At 58.4% G+C, this 18,578-nt stretch overlaps 1 protein-coding gene across 2 annotated transcripts in view; it reads right to left on the bottom strand.

Annotated features, from left to right (window-relative positions):
• Nucleotides 1-1,032: 1,032 nt before the first annotated feature.
• Nucleotides 1,033-18,578, bottom strand: part of MROH1 (maestro heat like repeat family member 1) — a 111,503-nt gene continuing 93,957 nt past the window's right edge. For both annotated transcript variants that reach the window (XM_054018485.1, XM_054018486.1), the window contains 6 exons: nt 16,935-17,123; nt 14,240-14,395; nt 12,764-12,898; nt 11,238-11,340; nt 8,761-8,826; nt 1,033-2,038 (listed from right to left, as the gene is read on the bottom strand). In XM_054018485.1, the coding sequence (XP_053874460.1) occupies nt 1,953-2,038; nt 8,761-8,826; nt 11,238-11,340; nt 12,764-12,898; nt 14,240-14,395; nt 16,935-17,123 (735 nt within the window). In that variant the 3' untranslated portion in view covers nt 1,033-1,952. The remainder of the gene's footprint in view (nt 2,039-8,760; nt 8,827-11,237; nt 11,341-12,763; nt 12,899-14,239; nt 14,396-16,934; nt 17,124-18,578) is intronic.

Here is an 18,578-nt window from a genome sequence, read left to right as displayed (position 1 = left end):
AGTGTTACACTGACTCATACCTAGCTTGTGATCTACTCTGACCCCCAGATCCCTTTCCGCAGGACTCCTTCCTAGGCAGTCATTTCCCATTCTGTATGTGGCAACTGATTGTTCCTTCCTAAGTGGAGCACTTTGCATTTGTCCGTATTGAATTTCATCCTATTGGCTTCAGACCATTTCTCCAGCTCATTTTGAATTTTAAGCCTATCCTCCAACGCATTTGCAACTCCTCCCAGCTTGGTATCGTCCGCAAACTTTAGAAGTGTACTCTCTGTGCCATTAGCTAAATCACTGATGAAGATATTGAACAGAACCAGACCCAGAACCAATCCCTGCGGGACCCCACTCGTTATGCCCTTCCAGCAGGACTGTGAACCACTGATAACTACTCTCTGGGAACGGTTTTCCAACTAGTTATGCACCCACCTTAGAGCAGCTCCATCTAGGTTGTATTTCCCTAGTTTGTTTATGAGAAGGTCATACAAGATGGTATCAAAAGCCTCACTAAAGTCAAGATACACCACATCTACCGCTTCCCCCCATCCACAAGGCTAGTTGATCATTCGTTTAGCCCCCGGAACATACGGAGCAGTTTCAATGTTCCCCTCCAACAGCAACCACTTGGTGTTCGTCGCCCTTGAACTGCACTTGAGCAGGTGGTTGGCCTGTGTCAGGCCAGGTTGGAGGCCCCTGCTGTGGGGTGAGGAAGAGGCAGGATCTGCCCGGGGGCCCGCCCTCCACCCCAGCTCCCCGTACAGCTCGGCCCTGGCCTGTGGTGCTGAAGCAGGGAGCAAGCACAGCTGTTGGTGCAGGCAAGGGCCTGGTGCACCTGCCTTTCACACACCAGCCTGCAGCCCCTTTTTCCACCGAGGGAGTAATTTAATAGGGGAGCAATTTGCTCCCCTGAGATCTCCAAGGCCAGCGCTCCCCCCTGGGAGGCCAGGCTCCAAGTCCCCCCAACACGCCCTTAGCAGCGCCCAAACAAGCCAGGGCAGGCTCCACCTGGCAATGAGACTCCAGCACCAGCCCCTCTACCAGAAGCAAACAGCTTTATTAAAAAATACATACAGTCTGGTTTCTATACACGTTCCGTGTGGAGGGGACAGCTCCACTCAGCCAGCAGAGAACTCAGTGCGCACCGCTGCCCTTGGACACAGCTGCAGGCGGGGGTCCTTCTGTGCCGGGGGGCCCAGGGAGAAGCACCGGGCAGTGCCAAGGACTCCGGGGGCAGCTTGCTGGCTCACTCCTGGAACAACAGTGGAAGGAAGGTGCATGTGCAGTGATGGCAGAGGTTCCTCACCCTCCTAGGACATCCAGGGGAGGGGAGGTCCTCAGAGGCCATCCAGGGACCCCACCAGGGCAGGGCGCCCCATATAACCCCAGGCTGTGCAGCGCCCAGGCCGGTGCGAACCAGAGTCAGACTGTAACAGTCACATGTCCCAGTGACTGCATAGGAGCGATTGGTGTGAGACAACCAGCCCTAGAACATGCAATGACACCAGGGGCCTCAGCGGGGCTGGTGCCTGCCCCTCTCGTGCCAGGGCAGCGACCCAGGCAAGCCAGAGGGGCTGCGCTCAGCGGGGGTGGATCCCATGTTGGGCTGACCCCGGAACAGTTCCGTGGCCTATTGCCCAGTTTGGTAGCTCAGGGAGTGCCCGTGGTGAGTGCACATCGTGGGAAAGGCTGTCGGAGAGCCGGGGACAGTGACGGTTGAACCAGCAGCCACAGCGGAGCCTCCCGTGGCCGCCGGAAAGGGCGGAGTCCTCCAGGCTGCATAGGGGAGAAGCCGCACGAGGCCCCTGCTCCAGGCAGCGAAGTGAGGTGCAGCAGGCGTGGCGCTGCACAAGGCACCGGTTCCGGGCACTGGAAGACGTGGCATCTCCGGGGGGAGGAACATCCATCGACCTGATCGCGGTCACGGAGCCCGGGCGCCCGCAGGTCCCATCTGCTGCTCACACAACCCGGACCAGGCGGCCCAGAGTCTCAGCCACCTTCATGCGGACGACGGGAGCCGGGTCCTTCAGCAGCACGTTGAGAGCTGGAACGAGAGCGCGTGACTAGCAGCCGCGAGCCCGGGGAACCAGCCTCATTCCAACGGAGCTGGCACACTCCCGCCCCAGCCGTGCCCCGCACTCCTCCCTGCACTGGAGGTCAGGGCACGGGCCCAAGGCATCGAGCCTGACCAGCCGGGGGCAGCACCTCCGCTCCCCAAAGCGGGGCCATGGCCCCTGCCCCAGAGCCCCGGGCACAATCGACCCTTTGGCCTCCCCCCTTCCACCCCACGGGGCAGTGCTCCTCCCCAGTAGGAGCTGCCTCGGCCCTGCACAGCCCCGGCGAAGCCTCCTCGGGAGTACAACATCCATTACCCAAAACGAGCAGCGGGACCAGCCTTGGCACCAGCTCCTCCTAGAGCGTCCACACAGGCCACCCCCACAGCCTGAGGGGAGCCAGGCAGGGCAGTAGGACCCCCCCCCCGCCCATGCACTGATCTGGCTGGCCCCATCATGGCAGTCTGAGCCCCTTGCGTTTCCCCTCCCCCCCAGGAGGTAGGGCAGGGCTCACCCCTTACAGAGGGGGAAATGAAGCCCAGAGGCTGCGTGACTGGCCCAGGGTCACACAGGGCAGCTGTGGCAAAGCAGGGCTCGCCAGGGAGATGTGTGAGCCCCATGTTAAGCTGTGCCCACCCCCGTGCGCTCTGCCTGTTTCCCAGGACCCACCCTGAGCTGGGCGGGGCAGGGGGTGCTCTGGGTGCGCAGCACCAGACTGCAGCAGTGCCCGAGCTGTGCTACGGGGCACACCCACAAGCAGCTTGGCGGGGGGCACTGCTCACTTCATGCCCCGCCCCAGCACTAAGGGGGGTGGTTGGACCCTTGAGGAGAACCCAGCTAGGCAGCGACGCCATCTCACTGCTGACTCCACGCTGGGCCCTGCCCAGCCCAGCACGTGGGTCGGACTCCTGGCACTAGCCATCCAGAGCAGGCCCCCGGCCGCTGGGCAAGCGCTGAGCGGACTCAGTTCCACGCACTCCCGGAGGGGAGCGGGCACATCAGCCCCTGGCCTGCTCTGGGTTACGATTTCCCCAGTGAGCAGCAGGAAGCCTTAGGCAAGTGCTGCAGCCCGAAGCCGTGAGCAGGTCTCTGGCCTAGTGACACTGAGGCGTTCTGCTCACCAGTGTCCCCTCGCCGGACTCTCCCCTGCTAGCGCCGATGGGCCCCCATGCTGGGCCACACACAGCCGGCCAGAGCAGGCAGGAGCCGGGTGGGAAGAACTACAGGGTACCCATGGCCAGGGGGCGATGTGACCCCACCAGTGTTCACAGCACCTCGCCCAGGCCCAGCCAGGTAGTTTTTCCTCACAGTGAAGCTAGAACGTTTTTCCAGTAGCTTGTTTACAAAGCCGGGCGCCCCCCGTCCCTCCAGATCCCCTCTGCCATTAGCATGGATGAAGGTCCCTGATTTATGTGCCGACTCGCTTCCTGTTCCAGCCGCCCTGGTGATTAGCCTGGGCTAGCGCGGGGGTGCCCCCGGGGGTTGGGCTGTACATCAGAGCCCGGAGCTGTCCCTGGACCCCAGTCAGCTAATCCACTCAATACGGGAAGCTCGAGCAACCTGATCCAACGCTGCTAACTCCAGCGATTACTCACAGACACACGTCTTCTCTTTCACTTGTTTCAAACAGACAGGCCCCTCGCTGCTGGAAGGGCTCCGGGAGCCAACGGAAAGAGACTTTTTCCTTTTTTAGTGTTTTTTAAGCTCTCTTGGAACAATCCAAGAGTTTCCATGCATTACGATACACTATGAGGTCACTAGTGACAGGGAAAAAATCCCTGAAATCCAGGAAAATTACTTAACTCGGCTCCAAAATGCCACCAGCTTCAATTGGACTTTTTATTAGTCCTTTCTAACGAGCTGGAGCTGGGCCTTTTAACAATGAACACGTTACAAGCAAACCCTGCCCTTCCTTACGTGCCAACACTGCAAATGCCACACGCGCTTTGAGCCAACGCCCGGGCTGCAGCCTGCGATGCCACAGACGGGAGCTGGAGTTTCAGCCTCCGGCCACTTGGCCAGTGCTGGTGCCACGCTCGGCTCTGTGCTGGGGCAGTCTCCTCCGGAGCCCAGCATCGGCAGCGGTTATTCACAACGCACACTGCTGTGCCCATCACAGGGCGCTCGGGTAGGGTTACCATTCGTCCGGATTTACCCGGACATGTCCTCCTTTTCGCGCTAAAAATAGCGTCCGGGGGGAATTTGTAAAGCACTCACAATGTCCGGGATTTCCCCCTCCCCCGGCAGAGCAGAGCAAGCGGCTGGGAGGGCTGCAGAAAAATCCCGGTCTGGACTCCTGAGCAGCTGTAGAGGAGCCGGAGCCGCCCTGCATTCTGAGTTGGCCTCTCCTGCAACCCGGTCCGGCAGCACTGTGCAGGGCCAGGGACCGGGTTTTGTTGTGCAGGGCCAGGGACCGGGTTTTGTTGTGCTGGGGAGCTTAGCCACGTGTCCGGCTCGCACAGAGCCCAACACCCTGTTCTGAGCAGCAGGGTAAGGGGGGCAGGAGAAGGGGCAGGGAGGTTCTGGAGGGGGCAGTCAAGAAACGGGGGGGGGCTTTTTGGGGGGAGTGGAGAAAGTTTTGGGCAGTCAGGGTACAGGTAGGGGGTAGGGTCCTGGGGGGCAGTTGGGGGGGGTCTTAGGAGGGGGCAGTTAGGGGACAAGGAACAGGGAGGCTTAGGGGTGGGGTTCTGGAGGGCAGTTAGGAGCAGGGGTCCCAGGAAGGGGCAGTCAGGGGACAAGGAGCAGAGAGGTTTAGATGGGTTGGGAGTTCTGGGGGGGGCTGTCAGGGGGCAGGAGTGGGGAGAGGGATCAGAGCAGTCAGGGGACAGGGAGCAGAGGGGTTTAGATGGGTTGGGAGTTCTGGGGGGGCTGTCAGGGGGCAGGAGTGGGGAGAGGGATCGGAGCAGTCAGGGGACAGGGAGCAGAGGGGTTTAGATGGGTTGGGAGTTCTGGGGGGGCTGTCAGGGGGCAGGAGTGGGGAGAGGGATCGGAGCAGTCAGGGGACAGGGAGCAGAGGGGTTTAGATGGGTTGGGAGTTCTGGGGGGGGCTGTCAGGGGTTGGGGAGTGGTTGGATGGGGCGTGGGAGTCCCAGGGGTCTGTCTGGGGGTGGGGGTGTGGATAAGGGTTGGGGCAGTCAGGGGACAAGAGGCAAGGAGGCTTAGATAGGGAGTGGAGTCCCGGGGGGCAGTTAGGGGCAGGGGTCCCAGGAGGGGGCAGTCAGGGGACAAGGAACGGGGGGAGGGTTGGGGGTTCTGGGGGGGCGGGAAGTGGGAGGGGCAGGGGCGGGGCTAGGGCGGGGCTCCTCCCGTCCTCTTTTTTGCTTGTTGAAATATGGTAACCCTACGCTCGGGCGAAGCAAACCCTCACTTGCTGATCCAAGCCCCTGCCCCAGCTCAGCGGAGAGGAACGGAGCTGCTGGGGGACTGAAGGTCACAACCCCGCTGCTAAGCGACTAGCACCTCGCTCGAGGCAGTGGCCAAGCAAGCCCTGCAGACACCTCGCCAGGACCCTGGCATGCAGTGGGCTACGATTGTCAGAGGTCAAGGAAACCAGGCCGTGAAGACGAGTGGCCTTGCAGCAGGGCACACAGGGTCACAGCCCCACTCTGGATTGGCCCGTTCACACCTCCAGAGGGGGGCTGTGACCATGTGGGCCAGGAGCGGGGACCAGCCCGTGGGCCAGGAGTCGCTGCTGCAGGGAGGGCTTGTTCTCCAACCCGCCTCGCCCCCGGGCCTCACCGGCCAGCACCCACACTGTGCTCCTGTGTACCCTGATGCAGCGCATGCTACTGGCAGGGACTTCAGTGCCGAGCCCCCGAAGACACCCCCCTCTGCTGTGAGACGGACTACAAATCTCCAAGCCACAATCAGAGCCTTACGCACTGTAGCCACCTCTGCCGGTAACATGCAAGAGGCGGCCACAGGGCGCAGGCCCCAGGAGCCTCAAGGGACTTTGTTGAAGGGCTCTTTGGAATCCCCCTGGGTTGTTACCCAGGGCCACGCAGAGGTCCAGGAGAGGGAGGATTTTCCTTAGCACCTTTTCTGCCATCTGCCCCGCCACGACACTCCTCTGGGGGCGTTCTAGCTACGGCCAGAGTTCCAGCCAGATCCGATCCGGGCTCTGCCCGTAGCAGCCACTCAATACGATACTCCCTGTCCCCGCTCGGATGTCCTAGGCCAGTCTGTGGCTTGGGGTCATTCGCAGCGTTCCGCAGCATCCCTCCCAACAGCCCCGGTTGGCCGTAGTGTGCTGCACCGATGTTAGGGCTCGTCTCCACTGCAGCCCAGACGCTGCCCAGGGCCGGGGGGCGCTCCCCGGGAATCCGGCCCGAGGCAGTAGCCAGGCGGATGGAACTAGTGCTGTTCACACAGGCCCTTCGGCTGGCTCGGCTGAAATCGCTGGGGAGGATTTTTCACACGTAGCTGGGTTGAGCTAATGTCTAGAGTAGACCAGCCCTTGCTGTTTGTGAGGGTTCCCCAGACTCCGTCCTTGGTCCCCTCTCTAATCTCATCCACAACACTCAGCTCCCGTCTCTGACCGCGCCCAGCTCCAGCTCTCTCCGCCAGCCTCCTCCTGCCCGAATGGGCGTCTCCGCCACCCGAGCTCTCCTCAGGACCTCTCGTCACCAGCTCAAACAACACGGCTGAGAGCGAGCTAGCTCCCCAGTCACTACGGCCAGCTCTGCCAGCCAGCCTGGTGTGCAGGCCCTTCCATCCACACCGCAGCCTGCCCTGCCCAGCCCCCACGTCACACCTCAATTGCTGCAAACCCTTCCCTCCGGCCTGGACAAACGCAGCCGGCTGCCCATGCCCACTCCGAATGGTGCTGCCACGATCCCGCTCCTAGCCAGGACCCCCCGGCTCCGTCACAGACAACAGTTACTTGGCTTCATTCCCAAGGCCTTTCCCGAGCTATTCCCCACTCCCCCAGCAGCCTGTCATCTCGTTCACGGGCCAAGCGCTCTCTCCAAGCCCATGGCACCAGCCTCCACTGCCAAACAAACCCCTTCATGCTTCCGCGGCGGCTGCCCCTCAGCCTTGGGAGGAGCTCCCCCTCCCCACAACGCTCCATTACGGTGACACTGACAAAACCCCGAGGAGTCAGGCCCGGGGGCTGAGACCAGCACCTGCCACGCTGACCAGCCCCGGCTCCCTGCTTCTGCAGCCTCTCCAATCTGTGTGGGACTTAAATTCCCATCTGTGTGCGTACAGCACCTGGCGCAGCGAGCTCCTGGGCCACGCCTAGAGCTGCCAGGCACTCCAGTAATACAAACTGATTCATTAACTAACGAGCTCCAGGCCCCACTAATTTCAAGCCAGGCCAGCCAGTGATCAGTGCCTGTTGGCCCAGGTCACCCCATGGCATGAGACGGGCTCGTGACAAAGCTGCCAGCACACCAGGCTGCACAGCCCCGGCAATGACCCGTAGGGAGCAGCTTGTCCCCAGCCCCCTCCCCAGGACTGGAGCCCCGGGCGTCAAGGCCTGAAGCATTGGCGACAGCCCGCGCAGGCCCTCGTCCAGCCAGGCTCGTGTTTAACATGAGCCTCCCGGGCCCCAAACGCGGGGAGCAGAGCCCTGCAGCCCCAGGGCAGCGTTCCCAGGGCGAACGGAGGGAAAGGCCCATGGGAGACCAGCTAGGAGACGGGAGCTGGGATCTGTCCTGCAGGAGGCACCAAGGTGCCTGCGGGGCCTCTCGACTGAGCACGGGGCAAGGACCTAGCGCAGCTCTCGTACACGGCGTACAAGCTGGCCCTACAGACCCGCACTGGAGAGAGGAATATTTGCTATTGCAGGCGGGCCTGGCGAGGGCAGAAATCCCCCCCCCCCCCCCCGGCAGGGGGTTTTGCTGTTGCTCAGAACAACCTTGGACTCTGAAGTCAAGGTGGGCCAAGACCAACTGTCCCGTAGCCCAGCACCCAGCCTGGCCCTAGTGGGGAGGCCCTTGCCTAGGCCGCGCCAGCACAGGGGTCTATAGCCCGGTACAAAGGAGGGAGCAGAGGTGCGGCGTGATCGTGGCTTGGCAGCAGCCAGACGCAAAATGACAGCAACGCACTGGAAGGCGAAGCTGCTCCAGCCCCAGGCCTGGCTCATTGTGAGGGAGCAGGGAGCAGGGCAGATTTGACCTGGGAATGTTGCAGGGGGGTTGCAGTGGGGATGTGGGTCTTCCCTTGAAGGAAGCTACCTGAGCTGTAACCTGAGCCAGGAACGGGGGTGGGGAGAATTAACACCTTCTGCCCGGGAGACTGAACAAAGGAGAGGAGGAGCTGGGGGGAGCAGGAAAGGAGGAGCAGCAGGAGGAGTTTTGAGTTTAGTTTTCGGTTGGGGCTGGGTGGTGCAACGCAGGGAACCCCAAGCTGGGGTCCAAGCTCCCTGAACCTCCCAGAGGGACCTAATTGAGGGGGTCTGGTCGTACCTACACGCTCTGCTTGAGACTGTGTTCCTGTCCTTAAATAAACCTTCTGCTTTACTGGCTGGTTGAGAGTCACAGTGAATCTCAGGAAGAGGGGTGCAGGGCCCTGACTCCCCCACACTCCGCGACACTCATTAACCCCCAGCTGCCCGGTGCAGTAACCTCGCCGGGGCCCACCAAGAGACTCACTCCCAGCCCTGCCTTCCCGCACTGCGATCTCCCTCCCGTTTCACCCGCAGCTCCCAGCCCCCACCATGCTCGGCCCACAGCTCCCGGCCCGGCTAAGGGCTGCTCTTACTCACAGCAAAGGAGTTGGTCCAGGTCCACCTGCTTACAGTGCTCTTCGGCCACGTGCAGAACGAGGAAGCCTGGAGTCGGAAGAGTGAAAGTTACGGCTGAGTTTGCAGCGCAGGGTTTTGAGGCCTCGTTTAACCTGGCCGGGTCACATGAGAATTCGGGGGCCTGCAGAGCAGCAGCTGCAGCACACGAGTGCAGCCCTCTCCCAGGAGCGTCGCTGATCCGCGAGGAGCGGGGGACGGGAATTTCCCAGATCCCGAGGCCAGAAGGGACCCGAGTGATTATCCAGTCTGACCTGCCCAGCACCGGCCACAGACCAGCCCTATCAGCAGCCCTAGAGCAGAGCTTAAAAAAAAAAAATCCAGTCTTGATTTGAGACTTGGCAGTGACGGGAACTGCACCATGACCCTTGGTGATCAGCCCAAGGGCTAATCACATCCCTTTTTTCCCCAGTCTGAATTGGTCTGACTTCAAACTTCCAGCCACGGGAATGTGATAGACCTTTGTCTGCTAGACAGAGGAGCCCGTTATCCAGTATTTGCTCCCCGTGCAGGTATGTATAGACTGATCCAACTCACCCCTTAGACGTCTGTTAAGCTGCGGAGACTGAGCCCCTCAAGTCTCACTCTAAGGCAGGTTTCCAGCCCTGTAATCACTCTCGACTTGTGTCTGACCCCTCCCCACTTTATCAATGTCCTTGAACCATGAACCCCAGAACTGAACCCAGGATCCCAGCAGCGCTCGCCCCAGGGCCACACACAGAGGTACAAGAACCTCTCTGCTGCTCCTCGAGATTCCCCCGTTCATGCATCTAAGGATCCCATTAGCCACCACATCGCGCTGAGAGCTGATGTGCAGCGGATTATCCATCAGGACCCCCACATCTTTCAGAGTCGTTGCTTCCCAGGATCGAGCCCCCAGCCGGTAAGTCTGGCCGACAGCCTTTGTCCCGACACGTTCCATTTACATGTAGCCACACTAACATGCACGTTTGCTTGCACGCAGCTTACCCAGCGACACCGTGCGCTCTAGATCAGTGACCACTCCCCCAACTTCTGTATCCTCTGCAAACTTCAGTGACAATTTTATGTTTTCTTCCAGGTCACGGATTAAAAATAAAATAAAAAAATAAATGTTCACTAGCCTAGGGCCAAGAACCCACCCTGTGGGACCCCACTAGAAATACGCCCGCTCAAGGACTCCTCCCCAGACCTATCGGCCAGTTTTTAATCCACGTAACACGTGCCATGATGCTTATGTTGATCTAGTTTCTTCAGACTGTGGTGTGGTACCAAGTCAACACCGAACAGAAGCACAAGCACTTGACACCCCATGACCACGGTTAGCAGCCAGACTGGTCATCACCGCAAACAGTTTGACAGGATCTAGTTTCCCTGTAAACCCAGGCTGACTGGCATTAGCTAGACCTCCTTTAATTCTTTATCAAGTCCTGTATCAGCCACTGCATTATGCTGCCCATGACTGATGTCAAACTGTCAGGCTTCTCGTTACCTGAGTCAGCCCGTTTACCCTTTTTCAATACCGGCTTTCCTCTAGTCTTTTACACGTTCCAAGATGTATTGAAAAAAACCAACATTAGCCAGCCAGCTCTTTTAGGACTCTTGGATGCAAGGTATCCAAATCTGCTGATTCAAAAATGTCGAACTTTAGTAGCTGCTGTTATCCTGAGATACTAGTGGACTGGAGAGAGAATCACCACAAGACATGACATCTCCTCATCGGTTTTATTCCCCAATACAGAACAACTCCTGCTTTGTGGCTATTCTACCATTTCCATCCAGTAATGGACCGAACCACGGGCCGCATTCTTTTTGTTCCGCATACACTTAAAAACTCCTTATTGTCTAACTCTGCTGGCAACAGATTAACTCCAAAAAATAGCTGCCTTCACGCCCCCAGTGAGCTGTGTCGGTCTGGTCACCAATACAGCCTTCTTCCTCAGCCGTGGGGTTCTGTGCATCGGACGAAGGGTTCTTAACCAATTTCTGAGTCTATTCTTCCTCCCGGCTGGTTTGGCTCATAATTGTTTTCATCCTTGTGAAATTGGCCCTATTGAAGCACCAAGTCAATATTTTACTGGTCTGGACTTTATCCGGCTTGATCAAGTCATGGTCACTTGCACCTGAGCTACCAGTAATTTTTAGTTCTGGGATCAGTCCCTCCATATCGGTCAGCACAAGGTCTAATAAACAATTCCACATGTCGGCTGCAGCACTTTCTGAGTTGGGAAATGCCCATCTAGCACGTTTAGAAATTCCAAGGATGTTTCCATACTGGCCGCATGAGACCTCCAGCAGGTGCCACTCAGACTGAAGCCCCCATAATCTCGCAGCTCCCCCCCAGCCCACCCCCCAAACACATGAGAGAGAGAGTTAAGCACCCAAACGCCAGTGACTTTCAAACCCCTCTGCCAGTCCCAGCCAGCAGTGCCGACGTGGGAACAGCGCCAAGGCAACCTTACCGATAAACATGGGCGCTGCTGCTCGAATGTCAACCCAGTTGCTCTTGAAGTAGAAGAGGTTGGTTGAAATCAAACGATTCAGCATCTCTGGGTAGTTCTGCATCTAAAGAGAAAACCAAGGTGTTGAGAATGAGCTGGGCTCCCCGAGGCACCCCGCTTCCTGGGCTGAGGCATCCCAGCCCCAGCACAGACCCCCGCTGGGCAAGCCCCCCCGTGGGCTGTGTTGGTTTCATACGAACATGCCCAGGCTCCTGTGGCAAGGGCCCACGTTAAGGCACAATAGGACCGGGAGGGAAGGCCGGGCGAGCAGAGAATCGGCTCTGTAGGCGGTCGGCTGCAGGAGAGCTCCCTTTGGGGAGCAGAGAGTGCTATGGGCATGGCAGCGACTGGCCTGGGGCGCTTCAGGAGCTACCCGGCTACTCTGGGCCCCCTCCTAGTCAGCTCTGCTCCAGGGCACGTGCCTCCCACAGCGTCAGAGCCGGGAGCCCCGCTCGGAAGTGGCCAAGGGGGCAGCCTGCCGTGCTGACAGAAGAGGGACTGGTCTGCTCAGGGAGGTTCAGAGAGTGTAATGGTCTCTTCTGGCCTCAAGGCATCTCCTCTGCCCTCTGGGAGATCCCTGGCCGTACGTTTCACCCCCATGGGCAGCCTGAGGACTCGGGGGAACTAAAGCACTTCAGTGCTCAGGACACCATGCTGGCGTGTGCCACGGCAGAGAGGAGAAACCAAGAGGCCAGCAAAACGCCCAGTGCCCCAGCAGCAGGGAACTGAAGAGGTGACATGCCCAGATGGTCCTGCAGGTGGATCCACGCTGCAGAGGAAGGCAAAAAACCCTCTGGTCCCTGCCAGTCTGAGCTGGGAGAAACCCCTTCCCAGCCCCCATGGAGACCCACCAGCCAGGCATATGAGAGAGGGGTTCTCTGCACCAGCTCAGCACCAGGGTCCCATCTCCAGCTGGGGCTTCGGAGGAAGGGAAAGGTTCTTTCCCGGCCCTGCTGGCGACTGGTTGAAACACTGGAGCATGAGATGGTTCCGGTCAGACGAACAGGTCGAGGGCAGTGCAGACTGTCCGTCCCCACCCCGGCCTGGGGAGGGAGTGGGTGACGGGAGGTCCATGGGGGTCACAGCGTCCAAGGCCAGATGGACAGCATGCAGCGCTGCAGTTTGAGCCAGGCAGCCTTGATCTCTGCGCCCTTGGCCAGCACTTCTGTTCACGCCTTTGGAGCAGCAGAAAAGGGCCGACTGCCGGGACTCTCGAAAGGTCCCACCCCGTCAAGGGACAGGCCAAGCCGCTGTCAAGCCAGTGCAGCGCTCGCTGGCTTCAGCCCCTTCCTGCTGTCCCAGATGGTCTCTGCTCTGGGTCCTCCCGCTCCCTGGGCTGGAAATGCTGCTCTCTGGCATTAGTGCCGGGTGTTGGCAAAGGCCCAGAGTGGGGCGGGCTGGAGCAGGTTAGTCGTGCCCCAGCGGCGACCGCTCGCAGGGCTCTCAGCCGCTCACTCCACCTGCTGGGAAGCCAGAGTCTCACTCACCAGGTGCTTACAGACGTCGTTCATGAACTCTCCGTAATGCAGGCTGCGGTCTTCGTGCAGGTGGTTCAGGAACATGTCACAGAGTCCCTCACAGCCCATGTTGGGGCCACACATTCGCAGGGCAAATTTACAGGCCTGCAGGACAGGGCGGACAAGAAGGAGGAGACAGCAACACGGTGTCAGTCACCAGAAACGCACCAACCGCTCGTCTCCTTTCACCCTGGCAGGACAGCAAAGGACACCCCACTCCCAGGGACCGACAGCCCCCGGGGTCCCAGACTCCCAGCTATAGGAACGCTTAGCAGGACACGGTCCTCACTGAGCCCACAGGCCAGCATGGAGCTGTAACGTTATTGATACAATCTGGGACCATATAGAACATGGTTGCAACCAAGGTCCTGTAGTGGCACCAAATTTTCTATAAAGAGGTTCAAATGGGGTGTCTAAGACAAGGTTATGGTTTGCTGGTTATGATTATGCTGTCTATATGTGTGTATCAATTTTGTAGTTGAAGTTATTAATATTGGCTCTAGACTGACTGTATTTCAAACTTATGCTATGCTGCTGGGTGACATCCCAGACAAGTTGGTGTTAGCTCTGCCTAACCTGCTTGATGGCCCATTAAGGACCATCAGCTACAATTGACCCATTGAGAGAAGGCAGATACGCCTTGTAACTCAGCAAAGTATGCAGGGACTGGCCCATGTGACTCCAGACTCCATTTTGCTGTAATTTTCCACAGTAAGAACAAAGGTGTTCTTACACCTGGAAAAGACCATAAAAGGCTGATGCCTCATCTCCATCTGGTCTTCAATCCTGCTTCTTACCTCTGGAGGGACTTTGCTACAAGCTGAAGCTCTGAACAAGAACTAAATGACCCATCCCAGCAGGGGATATATTCCAGAGACTTGATTTGAACCTGCAGTTTATTCTATCGCTGCTACAAGCCTGAACCAAGAACTTTGCCATTACTGTATGTAATTGATTCCATTTAACCAATTCTAGCTCTCATCTCTATCTTTTTCCTTTTATGAATAAACCTTTAGATTCTAAAGGATTGGGAACAGTGTGATTTGTGGGCAAGATCTATTTGTATATTGACCTGGGTCTGGGGCTTGGTCCTGTGGGATCAGGAGAACCTTTTTTCTTTTACTGGGGTATTGGTTTTCATAACCATTTGTCCCCATAACAAGTGGCACTGGTGGTGATACTGGGAAACTGGTGTGTCTAAGGGAATTGCTTGTCTGACTTGTGGTTAGCCAGTGGGGTGAAACCAATGTCTTCACTGTCTGGCTGGTTTGGTTTGCCTTAGAGGTGGAGAAACCCCAGCCTAGGGCTGTAACTGTCCTGTTTAAGCAATTGGTCCTGAATTGATACTCTCGGTAGTGTCCCGCCAGAACCGCATCGTCCCAGGAGCTGTGCAGTCAGACACCAGCCACACGCCTGCTGCCCCCAAGCTAGCAGCAAGACACTCACTTTGATGACCTCTGGCCTTGGATCCTGGAGGTGAAGCAGCAGCGTCACCAGCCCATTCAGGATCTGCTCAAAAAAGACGTCTTCGCAATTCCCAGCGCTGAACTTGGTCAGGTTCCCGAACAGAACGATGGAAGACGCGCGCAGTTCGTGGTTTTCCTGCAGGCAAAGGGCACACAAGGAGAGGGTCGCTGTGATGGAGACACACAAAAGGATCACAGCAGGCGCCGTCTCAGCCCCACTCCAGCCGCCGACTCCTGGGGACACCCCGGCATGGGTGAGCACGGGAATTGTTCCTTCCCACCCAGCCCCCAACCCGCTGGCTGTCTCCAGTTCTGAGCCAACAGACGCAGCAGATGAAGCGCCAGGTTCTGCAGATGCTGGAGCTTTCAGACTATCCACTGGTTTCTCGTGGACTGTGCTGAAAGAGCAGAGAGCAGGGACAAGGTTTCAACCTCCCCTGCCTCAGTTTCCTCCTCTGTACAGTGGGGCTAACAGCCTTCCTAGGGCAGAGATCAGCTGGCTGTCTGGACCGTGCAGGGAGTCCCCTGGATGGACGTTACTCTAGCACAGAGGAAGCCCCACAATCACCTGGCCCTGCCATGGACTCAGCTGCTACGTCTCCTACAATACGTCACTCGCTCCTGCTCTGCCATTTGGGTGGGTCTTTCCTGCCTGCCCACGGGCCCATTAACCCCGGCAGTGGCGGTTACCTCTCGCCCACCCTGGCTCCCTGGTATCGCTTTAGACAGGTGTGCTAGCACACAATGCCCACTAGGCACCAGGCTTCTCACGCACCAAGGACCCTGCTCCCAGCCTGCAGGCAGAGGCAGGGGAAGGACCAAGGGAAGAGTAGGGAAGTTGCTAAGACTCCAGCACTAGTGGGTCTGAGAGGAACTTCAGTGCGGGCAGGGCTGGGCTGGGCGAGGAGCACAAGGACCCATTGCATGGCAATCTGACGGATGGGTAGCTGAGACCGGGAGCAGGGGGCTGGACGGGGCAGGGCAAAGCTGGACACGAGGGCGAGCAGGGGCGTGATCCGATTCCACCGGCGCACGCTGGAGTTCAGTAGCAGCATGTGCTGGGAGACGATCATCCAGACAGGGCAGAGTGAGGGTCTGAGCACTAGGGCCAGATCTCGGCGAGGCGGCAGGAGCAGAGGATTGAGCTATGGCCCGAGTGCTGGGGAGGCGGGTGGCGTCTGTGACCGCAGCAAGCGAAGGGAGGAGGCGGGAGCTGGTTTTGGGCCCCGGGCAGTTCAGGGGGGCAAGCCACCCCCAGAGGCAGTGTCAGACAGGCCAGGATGGAAGAGACAGGTTGGCGGCAGAGCAAGCTTTGCGAGCCGTCAGCAGAGTCCCCCAGGGCCGGGTGCAGAGCAGGAGAAGGGAGGATGACGTCCCAGGGGAGGATACAGAAAGGGCAGCCAGGCAGCATCCGGGCTGTTCAGGAGAGGGGTGCACAGGGCAGGGCAGAGGCCCTGAAGCGTGGCCAAGAAGAGGTCATTCGAGACCGGAGAGTCGAGCACAAGCCAGACTGGAAGCCAGAGTGGGAAGAGAGGAAATCGGTGCCTGTCAATATTTGAAGGGGGGCGGGAGCGAGATCCATGGACAGGCAGGAGCACTGCAGGGAGGTGGCTGCTTCTCGGAAGGGGAAGGAGCAAAGACCGACCCGAGGAGGCAAGGGAGGGGCTCACAAGGCAGGTGCAGAGGGCACAGACTGGGAGAGATCTCAGCAGACTCAATCCTCTCTCCGAAGGAGTCAGTAAGCTCTGGTGCAGAGAGCAGGGTCACTAGTCTCACCACTTCCCATAGGCAGGCCCTGTGCTCTCGCCATTGCCTCGTGCTCCGAGAAGCCCCCACCCCTTTCGCTAACTCGCTCCAGATACCTGCAGGTCATCTTCACCGCTCAGCCCTTCAGTTACTCTGCTCTAGTTTGGGTCCTTCGCTGCTTTGCCGTTCCCAGGGCAGGTACATCGCCGCCCTCAGAACCACTGGCCTGGCCTGCTCCCTTCTCAGAGGAATTGTAACCATGGAGCATTGACCCGCTCCTCCAACCTTTCTATCCTGGAGCACTAAGCACATCCTCCTAGGACGCCGAGCTAGACCAACCCCCGTCCCATGGCTACCACCACTGCCCTGCTGCCAGCCAATGCCCCACGATGCTGAACCCAGCAACTCCCGGACACTGGTACCGGCACGGCCAGCCTCCCCTCCCCGACTCTTCCCTGTGGCCCGGGCGGGAGCCCACGATGGCATCTACTTTCTAGCTAGGATGCTGCCTTCTATTTACTGGGAATGGGCGACAGGGGATGGATCACTTGATGATTCCCTGTTCTGTTCATTCCCTCGGGGGCACCTGGCACTGGCCACTGTCAGCAGACAGGACACTGGGCTGGATGGACCATTGCTCTGACCCGGTCTGGCCGTTCTGATGTTGTAACTTAACCTCAGAGGATCCCTGCTTAGCTACCAAGCAGCCCAGGTCTCTCCTGGGTAGGGCAGCCTGCCAGAAAACCAGCTTGTGGTCTAGACCTCTGTGCTCCTCCACACCGCCTCAGCCCTAACCTCCCAGCATCCCTGACATGCTGAAGAAGACTCCGACCCCCCACTTCAGAGCAGGCTCCTCTCCTCATTACAGCTCCCAAGCCCTTTGCACCCTGGCTCACGCTCCCTCCCAACCAGCCCGGGTTCTGCCTTACGTTGTCAAAGAAGGGGCGGATGCGGATAGCAATATGGAGAAGCATGGAGCGGATGTCCCTCTCCTCCACGTGGTCCAGGAGTTTGGACAGGCTAGACATGGCCTCCAGAGCAACCAGGTTGTCGGGATCATCCTTGTCGTCCATACCATTGACCATGGAAGCCAGGAGCTGGGCCCCGTGTTTCCTTACCTGCGGAAGGAAGTCGCACATTCGAAGCACTCCCTGCTGTGGGACACGTGCCGGGCTACGTGGGTGGGATCTAAGCGGCACTCAGGGAGGTCATGATGTCACTGCCACGTGGAAGGATTTCTCCTAGGTGGAGCTTGTAGCATCATCTCTAAAAAACGTCACTAGCACTTTCTATTGCAAACAACTGAAAACAGGGGCTTGTAACTTTGCCAGACTAAGAACTGAGAGTTGTTTCTTTTCAAGCCCGAGCTTCAGTTAAAACAGTTCTGAAAAATGGCTGAATGAGGTTGGGGGCGGGGGGAATTTTCCTGCCCTGCCCCCCAATGCTTTAGTACAGGGATGTGAAATTTGGCAGGGGTCACCCTGGCATCATTGATGTGCCTTTTGCCAGCTCCATGAAAATCTGCCCAAACTTGGCCCAGGGATAAGAAAAAAAAAAATCAGTTTGCACATGCTCAGTAGAGATCTGTTCAGCGGCTAAATTCTCCGAAGACACTATTTGCACGGAGCATGCTCCAGCCCAGAGCTGTAGGACTTCCCTTGGAATTGCGCCTCTCACCTACCACGGCTGCTGTGGGTCCAGATACAGGGAGACTTGTGCTCTCAGCACCCCCTGCTGGTGATCAGCAATGTGATTTGAACACACAGGGATGAAGGGGGAGGGATGGGGTAAGCCTGCAGGAGTACACGTGAGCACTGCTCGCTCCAGAGCCTGGGACTGAACCCAGGAACCCGAAGTCTCCCCATTTCTCTGCCGTCTGCAGATAGTTGAGAAAGCCACTGGCAAAGCGTATCATCCCCTGTAGTTACTAATCCACAGAGGATAACAGCATACTACTGCTACCAGTTACTCCATCAGTGCAGGTTGTGGAATAATCCTATGTGAGGACAGAACTAAAGCCTTTAGGATAATGCACAGGCACAAGGGAGCTGAATTACGTTTACAGCAGCGGATGCCATCCTGACCACTCGACTTTTGCAACCTACACGCCTGCAGCGTCATTGACGTGGTATTACAAGCGTGGGGCAAAGCCTTCGGAACACTGTGGCCATCTGGCCACAAGCGCCCTGGAGGACTGGATGCCCCTCGGCAGCTGTAAATGGATCCAGGGCCCTTCACTTCTAGTTCACCACCCCTGTGCAAGCCAGGTCAGCCATGCCTTGGGTCAAGCTGGGACCTGTAGCTTCCACAGGGCACCGACCTTATAAAGAGACAGTCGCTGCAGTGTGCTCCATTTTATTGGCATTAAATGCAGCCCCCGGCTCCTGGCCTGGTGCCAACACAGCCGTGAGCTGGGCAGACGGTGGGCGCGCTGCTCTCGGGCACGCCGAGCAGGTGTACACACTTGCAGCCAGGCTCTCGGCTGGGGAAGTTCATTGAGTCCCTGCTCGCCTGGGGAGCACTTTGCTCTGCTCCCTGCAGGAGAAGGCGGAGGAGCCGGATGCTATTACAGG

Source organism: Malaclemys terrapin, chromosome 2 (genome assembly GCF_027887155.1).
Source record: "Malaclemys terrapin pileata isolate rMalTer1 chromosome 2, rMalTer1.hap1, whole genome shotgun sequence".
NCBI classification, from domain to species: Eukaryota; Metazoa; Chordata; order Testudines; family Emydidae; genus Malaclemys; species Malaclemys terrapin.
This window is presented reverse-complemented; position numbering and strand designations above follow the sequence as displayed.